The sequence below is a fragment of the Lepidochelys kempii genome, chromosome 7 (assembly GCF_965140265.1).
Source record: "Lepidochelys kempii isolate rLepKem1 chromosome 7, rLepKem1.hap2, whole genome shotgun sequence".
Lineage (NCBI taxonomy): Eukaryota > Metazoa > Chordata > Testudines > Cheloniidae > Lepidochelys > Lepidochelys kempii.
Window position 1 is genome coordinate 109,158,228 of NC_133262.1, and position 19,034 is coordinate 109,177,261.

General features: G+C 45.9%; 1 protein-coding gene across 1 annotated transcript; it reads right to left on the bottom strand.

Moving 5' to 3' along the window:
* Nucleotides 1-1,017: 1,017 nt before the first annotated feature.
* On the bottom strand, nucleotides 1,018-9,009 carry LOC140915212 (uncharacterized). The gene is made up of 3 exons (XM_073354785.1): nucleotides 8,427-9,009; nucleotides 7,509-7,838; nucleotides 1,018-1,154 (listed from the first exon to the last, which is right to left on the bottom strand). The coding sequence occupies exons 1-3, from the start codon at nucleotides 9,007-9,009 to the stop codon at nucleotides 1,018-1,020; spliced, it is 1,050 nt and encodes a 349-aa protein (XP_073210886.1).
* Nucleotides 9,010-19,034: the final 10,025 nt, after the last annotated feature.

Sequence of the window (19,034 nt, forward strand, 5' to 3'; positions counted from 1 at the left end):
CATGGATATCTGCAGATTTGCAGAGCTCTAACTATCAGCTTTCCATTGGAATCAGTGTGGAATGGTGCTGAACAACTGATATTACAGTGTGGCCCAATGCGTGAAGGACTGGATGACTGACACATTTCCAGGACTATGTTAACTACTTATTTAGTCCCGGAAACAAAACTAACTGGCATGGATTAGTCAGAGTAGCTGATTGGTTGAAGCATGGGTCTGCTGACCACCAACTGAGCATCTAAGAGACTCTGTTTGCCTTCTGCTGTCAAAGGTTCAGTATGATACATTGATGATACATCCACCATGGAAGAAGTCTTTCTCACAGATTTCACCATTTAATTAGGAGATTAGAGATATTTCTGAGTAAGGATCTCAATCACACAGAAGATTCTGTGTGTCTGATTTTCAGTCGCTTTGTTCCGCTAAATGGGGGGAATAGAGAGAGAAACCACACCATACAAACTGATAATCATTTAAATAGAACAGCTGAATACATTCTGTATTCTAGTCTCATCTCTGGCTCTGATTTGCTGCGTGAGGTCAGGTATTTCACTTAAGCCTTTTGTGTGTTTCCCTATCTGTAAAACAGAGTTAATTATACTTATTTACCTAGTTGGAAGGAGTCTTGTTGGATTAATTAATAAGTGAACAGTGTTTTGAAGCTGTAAAATGCTGAGTGTTATGCAATGAATTTAAATGGCTACATGCCGCTGTGAAAATGCTCAGTGCTGAAGGTGTCCACCTCAAGGCATTTCCTGGTCCCTTGTCTGTCCAGTCTGCACTGCTCCAGCAGCGCAAAGAAATCAGATCGATCGTGGTTACTAGATCCTGGTGGGTCTGACACCCATGTTCAAAGTCAGCTTCTGATTTTTTTCCCCCTGAAGTCTTATGTCCAAAAGACCTCCCTCCCCTCCGTGCAGTATTATTTTTAGACCTGCAGCCCAAGCCTTGCCAGCCCAAGTCAGTTGACCTGGGCTCTGAGACTCACTGCTGCAGGTCTTTTATTGCAGCATAGACCTACTCTAAAGGCCCAGAAAGGTTTATCTCTTCAGATTTACCCTCTATAAGAATAAGTTTGCAGACAGAGGGGCCAAGATGCCTTTCCTTGTTGTGAGTGCCAAAATCATGAATCTGCACACACAAGAGATCGTCTCCTTGAAAAATAAAAGAGGCTTCAGTCACAATGAAATACAGTTTCCCCACAAATTTCCCTGTCTTGCCTGAATAGAATGCCCCTAAGTTGGACTACGACAGCCCTGACTGAGTTTCTGTGTTATGATCAAATGGGCAACAGCTGAATTATAACTTCTTATCACTTTTCAGTGTTAAAAATTAATCCATTATAACTTTCTAAGATAGATGTCAAGTTTTTGAGATACACTTGAGCTTGCTATACTGTATCTTGCCTAAACGTGGCCTGCGCACCCTTTGAATAGCCATATTCACTGCTGTACCATCTAAATTCAGGCCAACCAATATTGATTGGAGTTCTTCTCTCCTGATCCTCACAACCCCTAAAGCTGTTGTTATTCTTATTTGATACCATCATCTGTGTCAGATCCCAAGTCTACTGTTTCAGTGAAGATAACAGAAGTTTTCCCAGTTCATGTCTACACTTACAAGCTTACAGCAGCACGGCTGTATTGATACAGCTCTGCCACTGTAAAAGCGCTCATGTAGCCACATTATGCCGACGGGAGAGAGCTCTCCAATCGACATTATAAAACCAACTCAATGAGTGGCATAGCACTGTCTGTTGGATCATATTAAAGAAGTTCTGTATTAAAATCACAAATAAGTTTGATTCCCCATAGTTTAAATTCCAGGGTATTACTAATTAAGAGGTCTCTTGGTTTTTGGTACTGTTTCTCTCCCTCTATGTGTTAAACTTGCAAACTGCTAATTGCGTTAGTACATTCTAAGACAGAGTCTGTTCTCAAAGCAATTCTTTGTAATAACAACTACTCACACAGAGAGAGACTCAAAACAATACTCTGTAACAACAGAAACAGCACCCAGAGACTCCCCGCCCTTTTGTTGTGTTCATCTTGCTTTGTTAACAATTGTGATTAAAATAGAGATAGAGGATGTATGTGGATGGATGCTTGGTGTGGATAATATCTGAATGATCAGGGAGGTGCCAGCCTAAGAATCCAGTGTCCATTGGCTGAAGAAGGCGTCAAGTGGAAATAACCGGAGGACCCCCGGAGGGCAGACTGGAATCCACCCAACAGCCTCAAGGATGGGAGAATCAAAGAACAAGATAACATCTAGCAGCATGGAGCCATCAGGAATGTGCTATCTGCTGATTGATTCAGCAACAGCATGATGAAGCAATTCCCATAGACTGGCATAGGAAGAAATTCCTATAAAAATGGACTCTAGAAAGTGAGAACTTTGGGGTCTGATTCTGCAAACCAACTTCCAGGAGCATCAGATAAACATCTGACAAGGCCCTGCTCCCTCCTCATGTCCAGGCCACCTGGCCAGTGGCTTGGCATGAGCAACTCTAAGGCTGGTAACTATGATAACAACCTTGCAAAACCTCTGTATGTGTGTCTGTGTGTGTGTGTGTATGAATGAATGTGTGAATAAAGACAGATTTCAGAGTAACAGCCGTGTTAGTCTGTATTCACAAAAAGAAAAGGAGTACTTGTGGCACCTTAGAGACTAACCAATTTATTTGAGCATAAGCTTTCGTGAGCTACAGCTCACTTCATCGGATGCAAGCTTATGCTCAAATAAATTGGTTAGTCTCTAAGGTGCCACAAGTACTCATTTTCTTTGTGTGAATAAATATGAGATTGAATGGAATGTTATAGCTAAAAACTAACTGCTTACTATGATAACAACCTTGCAGAACCTGTGTGTGTGTGTGTGTATATATGAATGAATGTGTGAATAAATATGAGATTGAATGGAATGTTATAGCTATAACTAACTGCTTACTATGATTCTTTCTGTATTCACAATAAATGTGGTATTTTGCCTTTTTCCCTTTAATAAGATCCTGCTGGTTTTTGTTTTTATTGGTATAACATTTCCACACTGTGCTTTTGTTGGTGAAACTTTCGTTGATTAGGGGCACAAGCACTGACTTTCCAATGTGCTGGGGGGTGCTTGATCCCCAGCTCTGCCCAAGGCCCCACCCCACTCCATACCCTCCCCCAAGGTCCCACCCCCGCCCCTCCCCACCTCTTCACACCCCCTCCCCCGAGCATGCTATGTCCTCGCTCCTTCCCCCTCCCTCCCAGCCTCCTGCATGCTGCAAAACAGCTGATCACAGCAGGTGGGAGGCACGGGGAGGGAGGGGGGAGGTGCTGATCCACCTGACCTGCCAGCAGGCAGGAGGTGCTATGGGGAGGGGAAGGTTCTGATAGGAGGGCTGTCAGTGGGTGCTCAGCACCCACCATTGTTTCCTCAGGAATGCTCCAGCCCCAGAGCACCCACGGAGTCAGTGCCTATGTTAAGGGTGTGTTTTTTCACACCCCTGACCGACAAAAGTGTTACTGACAAAAGTGCTGGTGTAGACAAAGCCTAAGGGTATGTCTACACTACGGAATAAGGTTGAATTTATAGAAGTCGTTTTTTAGAAATCGGTTTTATATATTCGAGTGTGTGTGTCCCCACAGAAAATGCTCTAAGTGCATTAAGTGCATTAACTCGGCGGAGTGCTTCCACAGTACCGAGGCTAGAGTCGACTTCCGGAGCGTTGCACCGTGGGTAGCTATCCCACAGTTCCTGCAGTCTCCACTGCCCATTGGAATTCTGGGTTGAGATCCCAATGCCTGATGGGGCTAAAACATTGTCGCGGGTGGTTCTGGGTACATATCGTCAGGCCCCCCGTTCCCTCCCTCCCTCCGTGAAAGCAAGGGCAGACAATCATTTCGCGCCTTTTTTCCTGAGTTACCTGTGCAGACGCCATACCACGGCAAGCATGGAGCCCGCTCAGGTAACCGTCACCCTATGTCTCCTGGGTGCTGGCAGACACGGTACGGCATTGCTACACAGTAGCAGCAACCCCTTGCCTTGTGGCAGCAGACGGTACAGTACGACTGGTAGCCGTCATCGTCATGTCCGAGGTGCTCCTGGCCACGTCGGCTGGGAGCGCCTGGGCAGACATGGGCGCAGGGACTAAATTTGGAGTGACTTGACCAGGTCATTCTCTTTAGTCCTGCAGTCAGTCCTATTGAACCGTCTTATGGTGAGCGGGCAGGCGATACGGACTGCTAGCAGTCGTACTGTACCATCTTCTGCCGAGCAGCCATGAGATGTGGGTGGCATGCAGTCCTTCTGCACCGTCTGCTGCCAGCCAAAGATTTAAAAGATAGATGGAGTGGATCAAAACAAGAAATAGACCAGATTTGTTTTGTACTCATTTGCTTCCCCCCATCCCCTGTCTAGGGGACTCATTCTTCTAGGTCACACTGCAGTCACTCACAGAGAAGGTGCAGCGAGGTAAATCTAGCCATGTATCAATCAGAGGCCAGGCTAACCTTCTTGTTCCAATAAGAACGATAACTTAGGTGCACCATTTCTTATTGGAACCCTCCGTGAAGTCCTGCCTGAAATACTCCTAGATGTAAAGCCACCCCCTTTGTTGATTTTAGCTCCCTGAAGCCAACCCTGTAAGCCGTGTCCTCAGTCGCCCCTCCCGGCGTCAGAGCAACGGCAAACAATCGGGCATCTGAGAGTGCTGTCCAGAGCAGTCACAATGGAGCACTCTGATGGGGCTAAAACATTGTCGCGGGTGGTTCTGGGTACGTATCGTCAGGCCCCCGTTCCCTCCCTCCCTCTGTGAAAGCAAGGGTAGACAATCATTTCGCGCCTTTTTTCCTGAGTTACCTGTGCAGACGTCATACCACGGCAAGCATGGAGCCCGCTCAGGTAACCGTCACCCTATGTCTCCTGGGTGCTGGCAGACGCGGTACGGCTTTGCTGCACAGTAGCAGCAACCCATTGCCTTCTGGCAGCAGACGGTGCAATACGATTGGTAGTCATCCTCATCGTGTCCGAGGTACTCCTGGCCACGTCGGCTGGGAGCGCCTGGGCAGACATGGGCGCAGGGACTAAATTTGGAGTGACTTGACCAGGTCATTCTCTTTAGTCCTGCAGTCAGTCCTATTGAACCGTCTTATGGTGAGCGGGCCGGCGATACGGACTGCTAGCAGTCGTACTGTACCATCTTCTGCCAGGCAGGCAAGAGATGAGGATTGCTAGTAGTCGTATTGTACCATCTTCTGCCAGGCAGGCAAGAGATGAGGATGGCTAGCAGTCGTACTGTACCATCTTCTGCCGAGCAGCCATGAGATGTGGATGGCATGCAGTCCTTCTGCACCGTCTGCTGCCAGCCAAAGATGTAAAAGATAGATGGAGTGGGTCAAAACAAGAAATAGACCAGATTTGTTTTGTACTCATTTGCCTCCTCCCCTGTCTAGGGGACTCATTCCTCTAGGTCACACTGCAGTCACTCACAGAGAAGGTGCAGCGAGGTAAATCTAGCCATGTATCAATCAGAGGCCAGGCTAACCTCCTTGTTCCAATAAGAACGATAACTTAGGTGCACCATTTCTTATTGGAACCCTCCGTAAAGTCCTGCCTGAAATACTCCTTGATGTAAAGACACCCCCTTTGTTGATTTTAGCTCCCTGAAGCCAACCCTGTAAGCCGTGTCGTCAGTCGCCCCTCCCTCCGTCAGAGCAACGGCAGACAATCGTTCCGCGCCTTTTTTCTGTGCGGACGCCATACCAAGGCAAGCATGGAGGCCGCTCAGCTCACTTTGGCAATTAGGAGCACATTAAACACCACACGCATTATCCAGCAGTATATGCAGCACCAGAACCTGGCAAAGCGATACCGGGCGAGGAGGCGACGTCAGCACAGTCACGTGAGTGATCAGGACATGGACACAGATTTCTCTGAAAGCATGGGCCCTGCCAATGCATGCATCATGGTGCTAATGGGGCAGGTTCATGCTGTGGAACGCCAATTCTGGGCTCGGGAAACAAGCACAGACTGGTGGGACCGCATAGTGTTGCAGGTCTGGGACGATTCCCAGTGGCTGCGAAACTTTCGCATGCGTAAGGGCACTTTCATGGAACTTTGTGACTTGCTTTCCCCTGCCCTGAGGCGCATGAATACCAAGATGAGAGCAGCCCGCACAGTTGAGAAGCGAGTGGCGATAGCCCTGTGGAAGCTTGCAACGCCAGACAGCTACCGGTCAGTTGGGAATCAATTTGGAGTGGGCAAATCTACTGTGGGGGCTGCTGTGATGCAAGTAGCCCACGCAATCAAAGATCTGCTGATATCAAGGGTAGTGACCCTGGGAAATGTGCAGGTCATAGTGGATGGCTTTGCTGCAATGGGATTCCCTAACTGTGGTGGGGCTATAGACGGAACCCATATCCCTATCTTGGCACCGGAGCACCAAGCCGCCGAGTACATAAACCGCAAGGGGTACTTTTCGATAGTGCTGCAAGCTCTGGTGGATCACAAGGGACGTTTCACCAACATCAACGTGGGATGGCCGGGAAAGGTGCATGATGCTCGCATCTTCAGGAACTCTGGTCTGTTTCAAAAGCTGCAGGAAGGGACTTTATTCCCAGACCAGAAAATAACTGTTGGGGATGTTGAAATGCCTATATGTATCCTTGGGGACCCAGCCTACCCCTTAATGCCATGGCTCATGAAGCCGTACACAGGCAGCCTGGACAGTAGTCAGGAGCTGTTCAACTACAGGCTGAGCAAGTGCAGAATGGTGGTAGAATGTGCATTTGGACGTTTAAAGGCGCGCTGGCGCAGTTTACTGACTCACTTAGACCTCAGCGAAACCAATATTCCCACTGTTATTACTGCTTGCTGTGTGCTCCACAATATCTGTGAGAGTAAGGGGGAGACGTTTATGGCGGGGTGGGAGGTTGAGGCAAATCGCCTGGCTGCTGGTTACGCGCAGCCAGACACCAGGGCGGTTAGAAAAGCACAGGAGGGCGCGGTACGCATCAGAGAAGCTTTGAAAACCAGTTTCATGACTGGCCAGGCTACGGTGTGAAAGTTCTGTTTGTTTCTCCTTGATGAAACCCCCCGCCCCTGGGTTCACTCTACTTCCCTGTAAGCTAACCACCCGCCCCTCCTCCCTTCAATCACCGCTTGCAGAGGCAATAAAGTCATTGTTGCTTCACATTCATGCATTCTTTATTCATTCATCACACAAATAGGGGGATGACTACCAAGGTAGCCCAGGATGGGTGGTGGAGGAGGGAAGGAAAATGCCGCACAGCACTTTAAAAGTTTACAACTTTAAAATTTATTGAATGACAGCCTTCTTTTTTTTGGGCAATCCTCTGTGGTGGAGTGGCTGGTTGGCCGGAGGCCCCCCCACCGCGTTCTTGGGCATCTGGGTGTGGAGGCTATGGAACTTGGGGAGGAGGGCGGTTGGTTACAGAGGGGCAGCAGTGGCAGTCTGTGCTCCAGCTGCCTTTGCTGCAGCTCAACCATACAGTGGAGCATACTGGTTTGGTCCTGCAACAGCCTCAGCATTGAATCCTGCCTCCTCTCATCACGCTGCCGCCACATTTGAGCTTCAGCCCTGTCTTCAGCCTGCCACTTACTCTCTTCAGCCCGCCACTTACTCTCTTCAGCCCGCCACCTCTCCTCCCGGTCATTTTGTGCTTTCCTGCACTCTGACATTATTTGCCTCCATGCATTCGTCTGTGCTCTGTCAGTGTGGGAGGACAGCATGAGCTCGGAGAACATTTCATCGCAAGTGCGTTTTTTTTTCTTTCTAAGCTTCACTAGCCTCTGGGAAGGAGAAGATCCTGTGATCATTGAAACACATTCAGCTGGTGGAGAAAAAAAAAGGGACAGCGGTATTTAAAAAGACACATTTTATAAAACAGTGGCTACACTCTTTCAGGGTAAACCTTGCTGTTAACATTATATACATAGCACATGTGCTTTCGTTACAAGGTCGCATTTTGCCTCCTCCCACCGCGTGACTACCCCCTCAACCTTCTCCCCTCCCTGTGGCTAACAGCGGGGAACATTTCTGTTTAGCCACAGGCAAACAGCCCAGCAGGAATGGGCTCCTCTGAGTGTCCCCTGAAGAAAAGCACTCTATTTCAACCAGGTGACCATGAATTATATCTCACTCTCCTGAGGATAACACAGAGAGATAAAGAACGGATGTTGTTTGAATGCCAGCAAACATACACTGCAATGCTTTGTTCTACAATGATTCCCGAGTACGTGTTACTGGCCTGGAGTGGTAAAGTGTCCTACCATGAAGGACTCAATAAGGCTGCCCTCCCCAGAAACCTTTTGCAAAGGCTTTAGGACTACATCTAGGAGAACCGCAAATGCCAGGGCAAAGTAATCCTTTCACATGCTTGCTTTTAAACCATGTATAGTATTTTAAAAGGTACACTCACCAGAGGTCCCTTCTCCGCCTGCTGGGTCCAGGAGGCAGCCTTGGGTGGGTTCGGGGGGTACTGGCTCCAGGTCTAGGGTGAGAAACAGTTCCTGGCTGTCGGGAAAACCGGTTTCTCCGCTTGCTTGCTGTGAGCTATCTACAACCTCCTCCTCATCATCATCTTCTTCGTCCCCAAAACCTGCTTCCGTATTGCCTCCATCTCCATTGAAGGAGTCAAACAACACGGCTGGGGTAGTGGTGGCTGAACCCCCTAAAATGGCATGCAGCTCATCATAGAAGCGGCATGTTTGGGGCTCTGACCCAGAGCGGCTGTTCGCTTCTCTGGTTTTCTGGTAGGCTTGCCTCAGCTCCTTCAGTTTCACGCGGCACTGCTTCGGGTCCCTGTTATGGCCTCTGTCCTTCATGCCCTGGGAGATTTTGACAAAGGTTTTGGCATTTCGAAAACTGGAACGGAGTTCTGATAGCACGGATTCCTCTCCCCAAACAGCGATCAGATCCCGTACCTCCCGTTCGGTCGATGCTGGAGCTCTTTTGCGATTCTGGGACTCCATCATGGTCACCTGTGCTGATGAGCTCTGCATGGTCACCTGCAGCTTGCCACGCTGGCCGAACAGGAAATGAGATTCAAAAGTTCGCGGTTCTTTTCCTGTCTACCTGGCCAGTGCATCTGAGTTGAGAGTGCTGTCCAGAGCGGTCATAATGGAGCACTCTGGGATAGCTCCCGGAGGCCAATACCATCGAATTGTGTCCACAGTACCCCAAATTCGAGCCGGCAACGTCGATTTAAGCACTAATCCACTTGTCAGGGGTGGAGTAAGGAAATCGATTTTAAGAGCCCTTTAAGTCGAAATAAAGGGCTTCATTGTGTGGACGGGTGCAGGTTTACATCGATTTAACGCTGCTAAATTCGACCTAAAGTCCTAGTGTAGACCAGGGCTAAGAGACTTTGCAATTGCTTTTATAAAGTATTTTACTCCCTGGGTATCAATATAGTTTTATGCAGGATTAAAACCATTTTTGGCCTGCAATTTGCAGTGTGTTTTAAAATCTCTAAAACTGAAGCCATTTTTAGTGGCTGTACAAATGGTGTTAAACAAGGTGGCAAACTTTTGGTTCTTATGTTGCATTTTCTGGCAGAGTGCCTTTCAACTAAAAGTCTCCACCCCCTTCTCAGGCCCAGACTTCAGATTGTGCAGAGAAGTCTCTCTGCAAGACCCTGCCATGGTGTAAGGGAATTTGTGCTCGTAAGAAAAGAGATCTGGGTATGTATGGTCTCATCAATGTGTGAATATAGGAGGCATGATGTGGTGCAGAATGTACTGGAAGTTTTTTCGAGATGGTTAATTTTGGATAATACAAATTACCTGAGCTCTTAGTAGAGTTCATAACTTCTCTCAAACGTCCAGTAGAGTTAGTTTGCAAGCTCCAAGGGTGTACAGATGCACCATCCTATTTGTCTGAGTTCAGGTTCCACAAACTATTTTAATTATCTCTTGTACACCTCTAGAAAAACTAAGACCTGCCCTAAGTGAATGGAAGCAAGGGTTCTCCTCAGAATAGATGGAGAAGTACACATGATTTATGACTTATGAGGAGAGGCTGAGGGAACTGGGATTATTTAGTCTGCGGAAGAAAATAATGAGGGGGGATTTGATAGCTGCTTTCAACTACCTGAAAGGGGGTTCCAAAGAGGATGGATCTAGACTGTTCTCAGTGGTACCAGATGACAGAACGAGGAGTTATGGTCTCAAGTTGCAGAGGGGGAGGTTTAGGTCGGATATTAGGAAAAACTTTTTCACAAGGAGGGTGGTGAAACACTGGAATGCGTTACCTCGGGAGGTGGTGGAATCTCCTTCCTTAGAAGTTTTTAAGGTCAGGCTTGACAAAACCCTGGCTGGGATGATTTAGTTGGGGATTGATCCTGCTTTGAGCAGGGGGTTGGACTAGATGACCTCCTGAGGTCCCTTCCAACCCTGATATTCTATGATTCTGTGATCCCCTGAAGGAACAATAATCCGATGAAGTAATTTTCTTCTGAGAGCTTCTCTTGCAGATTACACTAATTTCTGCATTCAGGAAAAACGGGTTTAAAATATCATTAAACAAGGAATATGTGTGTGTGAAACATATTTGAAACCCCTATGCCATGTCATCTAAGGAGAATAAGAGTCACATAACAATTGCTTCTATGATTTGTTAAAATATCTTGGCTACATTGTTCCTTGCTTATAGCTGGTCATCCTGTACTAGGACATGGACATGTCAAATATCCTGGTTACATCATTTTTACTACAGAGCTACTTGACTCTGTGAAGAATGGGTATGGGTATTTTAAAAGTGCTGCTGCAAATTAATCATCTCTACTCAAAGACATAGATGAAATTGAGTCATTTTCACATATGGGTAGCTCCTCTGCAGTTGCTGTTTCTAGACTCTGGCTTCAGAAGCAGCCACTACATGTCTGTATCAGCTCTGCAGGATTCCAGGCTACTGGATCTGCAGAAGCACAGATCCAGTTGCCCATCTTACATGGACCACACAACGTAGTGCACATCCCCCCCATGTAAACATTTTACCTAAAATCTCCCATACCAGGCAACCTTGAGTTGCACAGATCTTCCTCATCAGAGAGCAATTTTTCTCAGACAAAAGAAATGTGGAAAATCTCATCTGATCTCTGACAAATCAAGACCCATCATTGTTGATATAGCTGATCACACCATGCCAAAAATTCCTCGCATCTTCATCCCTCTTGCATTTTTTAACACTTTTCAAAAAAAACACCTATCCACTTCACATTTTCAAAACCCATACTGCCTCCAGCCGGAATGTCTTCTTCCAAAAATGTGGATTCAAAATCCAGCAATTGTAATGTATGTTTGTGTCAGGGGTACTCTGGGGTACAGATGTGGGGATCCACATGAAAGACCCCCTAATCTTATTTCTACCAGCTTAGGTTAAAACTTCCCCAAGGCACAAATCCCTTCTTGTCCTTGGATGGTATTCGCTGCCACCACCAAGTGAGTTAGACAAAGGTTCAAAGAAAAGAACCACTCGGAGTTCCTGTTCCCCAAAATATTCCCCCCCAAGCCCCTTCACCCCCTTTCCTGGGGAGGCTTGAGAATAATATCCTCACCAATTGGTACAGGTGAGCACAGACCAAATCCTTGGGCTTTTAGGACACTAAACCCAATCAGATTCTTAAAAAAAACAGAACTTTATTATAAAAAAAAGGTAAAAGAAGCACCTCTGTAAAATCAGGATGGAAGGTAATTTTACAGGGTAATCAGATTCAAAACATAGATGATTCCCCTCTCGGCAAAACTTTAAAGTTACAAAAAAACAGGGATAAACCTCCCTCTACCCATAGGGAAAATTCACAAGCTAAAACAAAAGATACTCTAACACATTTCCTTGCTCTTACTTACTATTCCTGTAATTTAGATGTATCATTCAGTAGGAGCTGGATTACTTGCTTGGTCTCTCTCTTTGTCTCGGAGAGAACACACACAGAGCATAAAAACAAAGCCTTCTCTCCCCCCCAGATTTGAAAGTATCTTCTTTCTCCATTGGTCCTTCTGGTCAGGTGCCAACGAGGTTAATTGAACTGATTAACCCCTAACAGATAAAGGGATTCTGTACCTCTGGCCAAGAGGGATTTTATATTACTGCATACATAAAGGTTGTTACCCTTCCCTTTATATTTATGACAGTTTGAAATAATGATGTGAAAACATCAGTGCATAAACAGCATGACTTGTAAATGTCCTGACAAACCTCTTTACAGATTGTTTTCTTTATTATGTCACGATTTGAAGGGATGGGAGAAAGTATTAAAGGACTTGCCTACACAGGGAAGTTATTCCAGAAGAAGGTAGGATGTGAATCTGAAGTGCTATAGCTAGTCCAGAATAACTCCCATGTGGACACTCTTATTCTGGAATAAGAGTGCCTTTTTACACTTTAGCTTAATCCACTTCCAAAGTGGATTAATTTAAATCAGAAAAAGCACTCTTATTCTGGGACACAAGCATCCATACAAGAAGCTAGTCCGATCCATTTCCCTGTGTAGAAAAGCCCTAAATAGACATCATTAAGTAAAGAAAAATAAAGATGTTCCTATGCTAGTTTTTATATGGAGCCTTTATTCAGAATCTTCATAATGAGAACATTTTAATCATGCCAGTAGTAGTTTATGTGTTAGGTATAGGAATCTTAGTCTGGTCAAAAATGTAGTTTCCCTAAAAACTGCCTTTTTAGAGAGCGTATGGGAAAAGCAGGACAGAACACCTTGAAAAGTGACTATAATATTACAAAATATATAAGTAGCAATAGTTTGCGAACTCTTATTATGTTTTTCATTTTTACCTTAACAGAGATTGTGTTTATACGTACAGAAACTCAACACCTTTTAAGAAAATCATTCACAGAGCACTATATTTTGTCCAGTATATTTTTAACATTGTTGTGAAATAAGTGCTTCTGAAAGGTAACGGAGGGTCAGCCCTGAAAACCAAAGTCCTCTATTTGTCTTCAGCACAGGCTGAAGTATGCATTTTTTTCCATATGACGCTCCTGAAACTTGACTTAGACAGCACTTCTAGTTGAGAGAGGATAATTCCATTTCCATGTTCATTTATTGCTTGCCCTCTCTGCTGAAATTGCCAATAAAGATGACAGTTGTGATGCAGACACCTCATTCTTAGAAACTGCACTGAAACACTCTTATGACTATGATGAGCATGTAACTTCCCTGCACTGAGTTTGAATCCTTAGATGTAAGGGAGTAAGGTAAAAACCAGTTTGCTGATTCAAGTCCGAATTTGAATGTAGTTTTTTATATTTATTTACTCAGTTTTAAAATGACAGTATAAAAAGGGCCAGTAGTTTTGGTACAATACTTCCCATTTTTGCTTCCAAACACCTCAATTTCAGTCAGCATGGTTCTTTAATTTTTGAGGCCTTTTGAAGAGGATCGAGTTTGGATTGAAATAAAAGCTTTTGAAACCAATGTTAATATTAAACAGTGATAAGATACAAAGCACCAATTCTTTCGGAAGTACTGCATCAATTTTCTGATACCTAATATGTTTCAGTGTTTAGGGTTAATCAGTTGTATGGAATCCTTATGGTAATAATATGAATACAACCTGGAATCTATATTTAAAGAATCACCATCTAAAATTTAGCAAGACTTAGATAAGAAACATCCCAGTATATCCCAGGCTATCCCACAAGTCATGTAATTTATACAGAAAAAATTGTCAGCGCTATGAAAAAAATGGCTGAAATATTGTAGCATCAAATTTCAGATCCTGAATTTCTGATGTTCTTGAAGCTACCCCTCTGGAAGAAAGACTGAGAGCATTAGAGATTCCAGATTTTAGGTGTGTTGCAAGTAAGTAGTATAAAATCAAAACTTTGGGGTACATACTACCCTCTGCTGGGAAGCTAAAAACAATGTGCGAGAAAATCCCTCAAATCTTCAGTGGGAGTGCGTGTGAGCAGTGATTCTGCTGCATTTTCCATCCTGTATACTTAGTTGAGGAATAGCTGCATTCTGTGGCATGCTTCTCTCAAATCCTGATGGATTTCCAAGCATCAATTCATGTAGCAGCTACTGCTAGATAAAAGTAAATCCCCCTATATTAAAACACAAACCCATTGCTCCAGTGTAGATTTCTGTGAAGCCTCAAGTTAGGGGTTGTATATCAGTATGTGCTGCAATGGGAGAGGTTAAAGAGCAGGATACAGGCCTTGGGCTGCTGCATGTATGCTCTGGGTCTTTGGAAATGTCCCAAAATCTGTGTGAATCTTGGAGCATCTATGGGTTTTGTGGGTGTGATAAATGAAGTGTGGGGGGGGGGGTGGGGGGGAGGGGTAGTTCCCTTTTATGGACACCCAGCCAGACAGTTAGCTATAAAATCCCTGTTGGTAGCTGTTCTCTACTTGCTTTACCTGTAAAGGGTTAAAAAGTCTGACTGAATGCATAGGAAAAAGGAAGTGAGTGAGCACCTGGCAAAAGAGCCAATGGGAGGGCTAGAACTTTTTAAAATTGAAACAAGACTCCCCTTTTGTCTGTCTGTTGTTGTTCTCCGGAGAGAGGGGACAGAGCAGGGATGGGGCTGGAACTATGCTGTAAAAAACATTAAGCCAGGTATGAAAAACAATCAGCTCATACCTAGAAACTACTCCTTTAAAAACCCCAGATATGTAAGTAGATCAGGAAATGTCTAGGAAGACACGATTAGGTTTATTTCTTTATGGCTTGTGGACTTCTCTCTGTGCTAACCCAAGTGCTTTTATTTCACTTGTAACCTTTAAGCTGGACCTCCAGAAAGCCATTCTTGATGCTTAATTATTATATTTGCTCTTTTTAAATCTAGCAGTAGCTTAAGTTCCAAATGTATTTTCTTTTTGTTTTTAATAAAATTTACCTTTTTTAAGAACAGGATTGGGTTTTTGTGTCCTAAGAGGTTTGTGCATATGTTGTTTCATTAGCTGGTGGCAACAGCTGATTTCCTTTGCTTTCTTTCTCAGCTCTTCCCCGGGAGGGGTGTGTGTGAAAGGGCTTGAGGGTACCCCACAGGAAGGAATTCCCAAGTGCGCCTTCCTGGGTTCCAAAAAAGCGGGGGAGGTTGCACTTGAGTGGTGGCAGCATCTACCCATCCAAGGTCAAAGAGAAGCTATAACCTTAAGAGTTTAATACAAGCCTAGAGTGGTCAGTATTAATTTTTAGAATCCTTGCGGGCACCCACCTTCTGCACTCGAAGTGCCAGAGTGAGGAATCAGCCTTGACAGTGGGTCAATCCCCTTCCTAGTTCCAGTGCCCTCTCAAATGGAACTATTCAGGAGAAACTTTGTAAGAAGATCCTTGCACAGTGTTCTAGCTCAGGGGTGGGCAAACTTTTTGGCCTGAGGGCCACATTGGGGTTCCAAAACTGTATGGAGAGCCGGGTAGGGAAGGCTGTGCCTCCCCAAACAGCCTGGCCCCCGTGCCCTATCCGCCCCCTCCCCCTGACTGCCCCCCTCAGAACCCTCGACCCATCCAAACCCCCCCGCTCCTTGCCCCCTGACCGCCCCCTCCCAAGAACCCCCGACCCTAACCGCTCCCCTGGAACCCCACCCCCTATCCACCCCCCCACACCTCCCCGTCCCCTGACCGCCCCACCCAGAACCTCCGCCCCATCCAACCCCCCCTGCTCCCTGTCCCCTGAACGCCTCCTCCTGGGACCCCACCGCTCCTAACTGCCCCCCCAGGACCCCACCCCCTATCCAACCCCCCCTGCTCCCTGTCCCCTGACTGCCCCGCCCCCTATCCACACCCCCGCCCCCTGACAGGCCTCCTGGGACTCCCACACCTATCCAACCGCCCCCTTCTCCCTGTCCCCTGACTGCCCCCCAGGACCTCCCTGCTCCCTGCCCCCTTATCATGCCGCTCAGACCACCAGGACTGGCAACCGCACCGACTGGCCAGAGCCAGCCATGCGGCCGCACAGGCTAGAGCCGCACTGCCCAGCAGAAGCTCGCAGCCCTGCCGCCCAGAGCGCTGGCGGCACGGCGCGCTGAGGCTGCGGGGGAGGGGGACAGCAGGGGAGGGGCCGGGGGCTATCCTCCCCGGATGGGAGCTCAAGGGCTGGGCAGGACGGTCCTCCAGGCCGTATGTGGCCCGCGGGCTGCAGTTTGCCCACCTCTGTTCTAGCTCTTGTGTGGGAACACCTAAACAACAGTAGGATATGGCTCAGTAATTCTAAGACCATTTTGACACACTAGTTGTTAGGTACTATAAAAATGCCAAGACTCAACATAGCTGAACGGTACATAGAATTTAGTGAAACTAGTGAGTTAATTATCAGCTTATTAATAAAACAGGATTTTAATTAAATGGATGGTCTCACTTTCTTGACATGTAAGATTAAAAGCCAGGATATTTTGCTGAATGTATTTGTGATTCCTATGATATTGTATACCGTAATAGTATGTCATTTATGTATACTATTGCCTGTCATAGCTGTCATTTATATCTTCCTTTTCCCCTGCTTACCCATATCAAATGGGATTTGGGATTACTACCATCAATTCAGCATGTTGACAGTTTGTTCAATATTAGGAGGAAGATATGTAATGTCTGAAATTTTGAGAAGGCAGAAAAAGAGATTCACACTGGGTTCTGTCACCTCTACCAGGCTTTTAAAATGTCATTAAACTTGACAGTACCACAATGTATGTAGCAGTAGCTAATTTTCCATTGTTGACATTTAAATAATAAGGCAATGCACTAAGTAAAAAGTGCTAGCAAAAATGGAATTAAAATATTGTTCAGATCTCAACTTCAACCTCCTTTTTTTCTCCCTTTTTACCTCTTAATGTATTCATCCTTCTGCTGTCACTTATCTTTGTAACTGTAGAATTTAATAATGTATAGCACTTTGAGGGCATATGGTTTGTAGAAATATGCTATTCAAAATAAGAACCTGATCCTGCCACAGTACCAATGAGACTTTCAACTGTGACTTCAGCTAGGTTGTAGAAAGCACAATACTTGGTAGTACAATAAGTGTTGAGACGATCAGGTCCTCAATTTGCATGCATCATTTTGTATTGTTAAGTATTCATACATACAAACTGGCCCTGCTAGAGGCATTTGTTTTAGCAGTGAAATGCTTCACGGCTTCAAGCACTTCTAGGAAGTCTTAGTTTCAACAATAATCCATCTACAAAATTGAACATGTTCTTCATCTTTAATTAGACCTTCTAGTCTTTGACCATTCAGCAGAATATTCTTCTGAACTGTTTTCATTCGAACTATTGTCTGTCCAAGTTAAAGTGTAAGACGAAGGAATTTACAGTGTGTTTTGTATGGAGCCAAGCATAATGGTTATCAATAAATTTATAAAAATAATCTTAAAAAGACACCTTATTGCAGTCTTCTTCACCCAAAAACCCAGGTCTGCCTAATTTTAGGTTGCTAAAACAACAAACAGTAATAATATTTTACATTTATCAAGCATCTCAAAGAAGCCCAGAGCAATTTTTTATAGACATGTAAAGTTACATGTGTAAACCTCAATGGTCTCTCTCATCTGAGTAAAGTTACTTATATGTCTCTAGAGGATCAAGCCCTATCTACTGCACAGTGGGTGTTTTTCTTAAAAAAAACCCAACAAACCCAGGTGTGGTAGTAAAATTTTCCTCCATTGCTTACATTCTAAGAATAAGGAACATCACACACACTGCAGCCTAGCAAATGGCAACACTTTTTAATGGTTCTAATTGTGCTGATACACGTAACAGCATTGAAATAGATTTTTTTAAAGATATGCTGTAGTTCAAAAGGAATTATTTGGGGGTAAATTCGATGGCCTGTTATACAGGAGGTCAGATTAGATTATCACAGGTATCTTCTGTCTTTGGAATCTATGAAATGCAACCATCTCTGCGGAGGAACAACTGATACACTGGGGAAAGATAGCAGCATCAGAGCAAATACCCTTTTTTACAGAAAGTGGGCTGAGGTCTTAAACACAGCATTACAAAATTTCATGGATTTTAATCAACCTACACCTACTCCGTACTTTGGGACATGAAAGTAAAAGAACAAGCGGGTTATTGGTTGGGTGGGAACATGTACATGCTAATTTTGCCTAGCTCACTCCAACGTCCATGCAGGCAGAGCAGAAGGCGTCTTTGCCTATGTTTTCAAAAGCAACTGGTGATTTTGGGACGGGTGCCTAACACGAGACCTTGCTTTCAGAGGGCGGGTGTTCAGAAGCAGGGCCCTTTATCGCGTAAAAAGCTGGAACCCCAAATGCTTTACAAAATGTCGGTCCCTGAGTTTCGGATACGTTCTGCCCCGCGCTACTAACACTTTCGGGGGGGGCTGGGGTGGGCGCCTGCCTTTCCTGCCCCGTGGCTGGGGTGGGGAGCCTGAGTCCTAACGCTACCTAACCCCCCCCCCCCCCCCCCGAGGTCACAGAGAAGGGCGCCCGGCTTCCTACTCATGTTCCTGGCCCAGCGGCCCCCCCGCCGCCCGGCAAAGGCTGACACCGGGAGCGAGTGAGGTCACCATCGCCCCCGCCCTCCCGTTCCTGGTAGCTGCGGCCAGACTTAGCAACCGGCGGGAGGGGGGGAGAAGAAGTGGTGGCGTAAGCCCAGCGCTGCCTGCGGATCTGGGCTTTCACCATACACTTGGCCTTTCACTCCGGCAAGGAACAATCTGAAACTTAACACTGTCTATGTTTATTCAGTCCAAACAGGCCGATTTACTCAAGGTTTAAAAGGCCCCAACTAAACCCACCCAGGTGATCTGGGGCGAATCAGCTACTGCCAATTATCGCCCCGCTCAACGGGAACGAACTGTGGCACCAGGCATTTCAGAGGAGGGTCAGGGGATGCCCCATGTTCTCCCTAAAATGCCTGGTCTCTCCGCCGCTGGCCATGCTGGGAGTTATAGTCTTTTGCTCTCCCATCCCTTCCAGTTTTCTGGGAGTATTGAGATAGTCCCGCCTCCTAAAACTACAATTCCCAGAAGGCCGTGGGGCGACCCCATCCACCTACCCAAGTCTTATCCTCTGTGACTACGACCCCCAGACGGCACCGCAGCGCG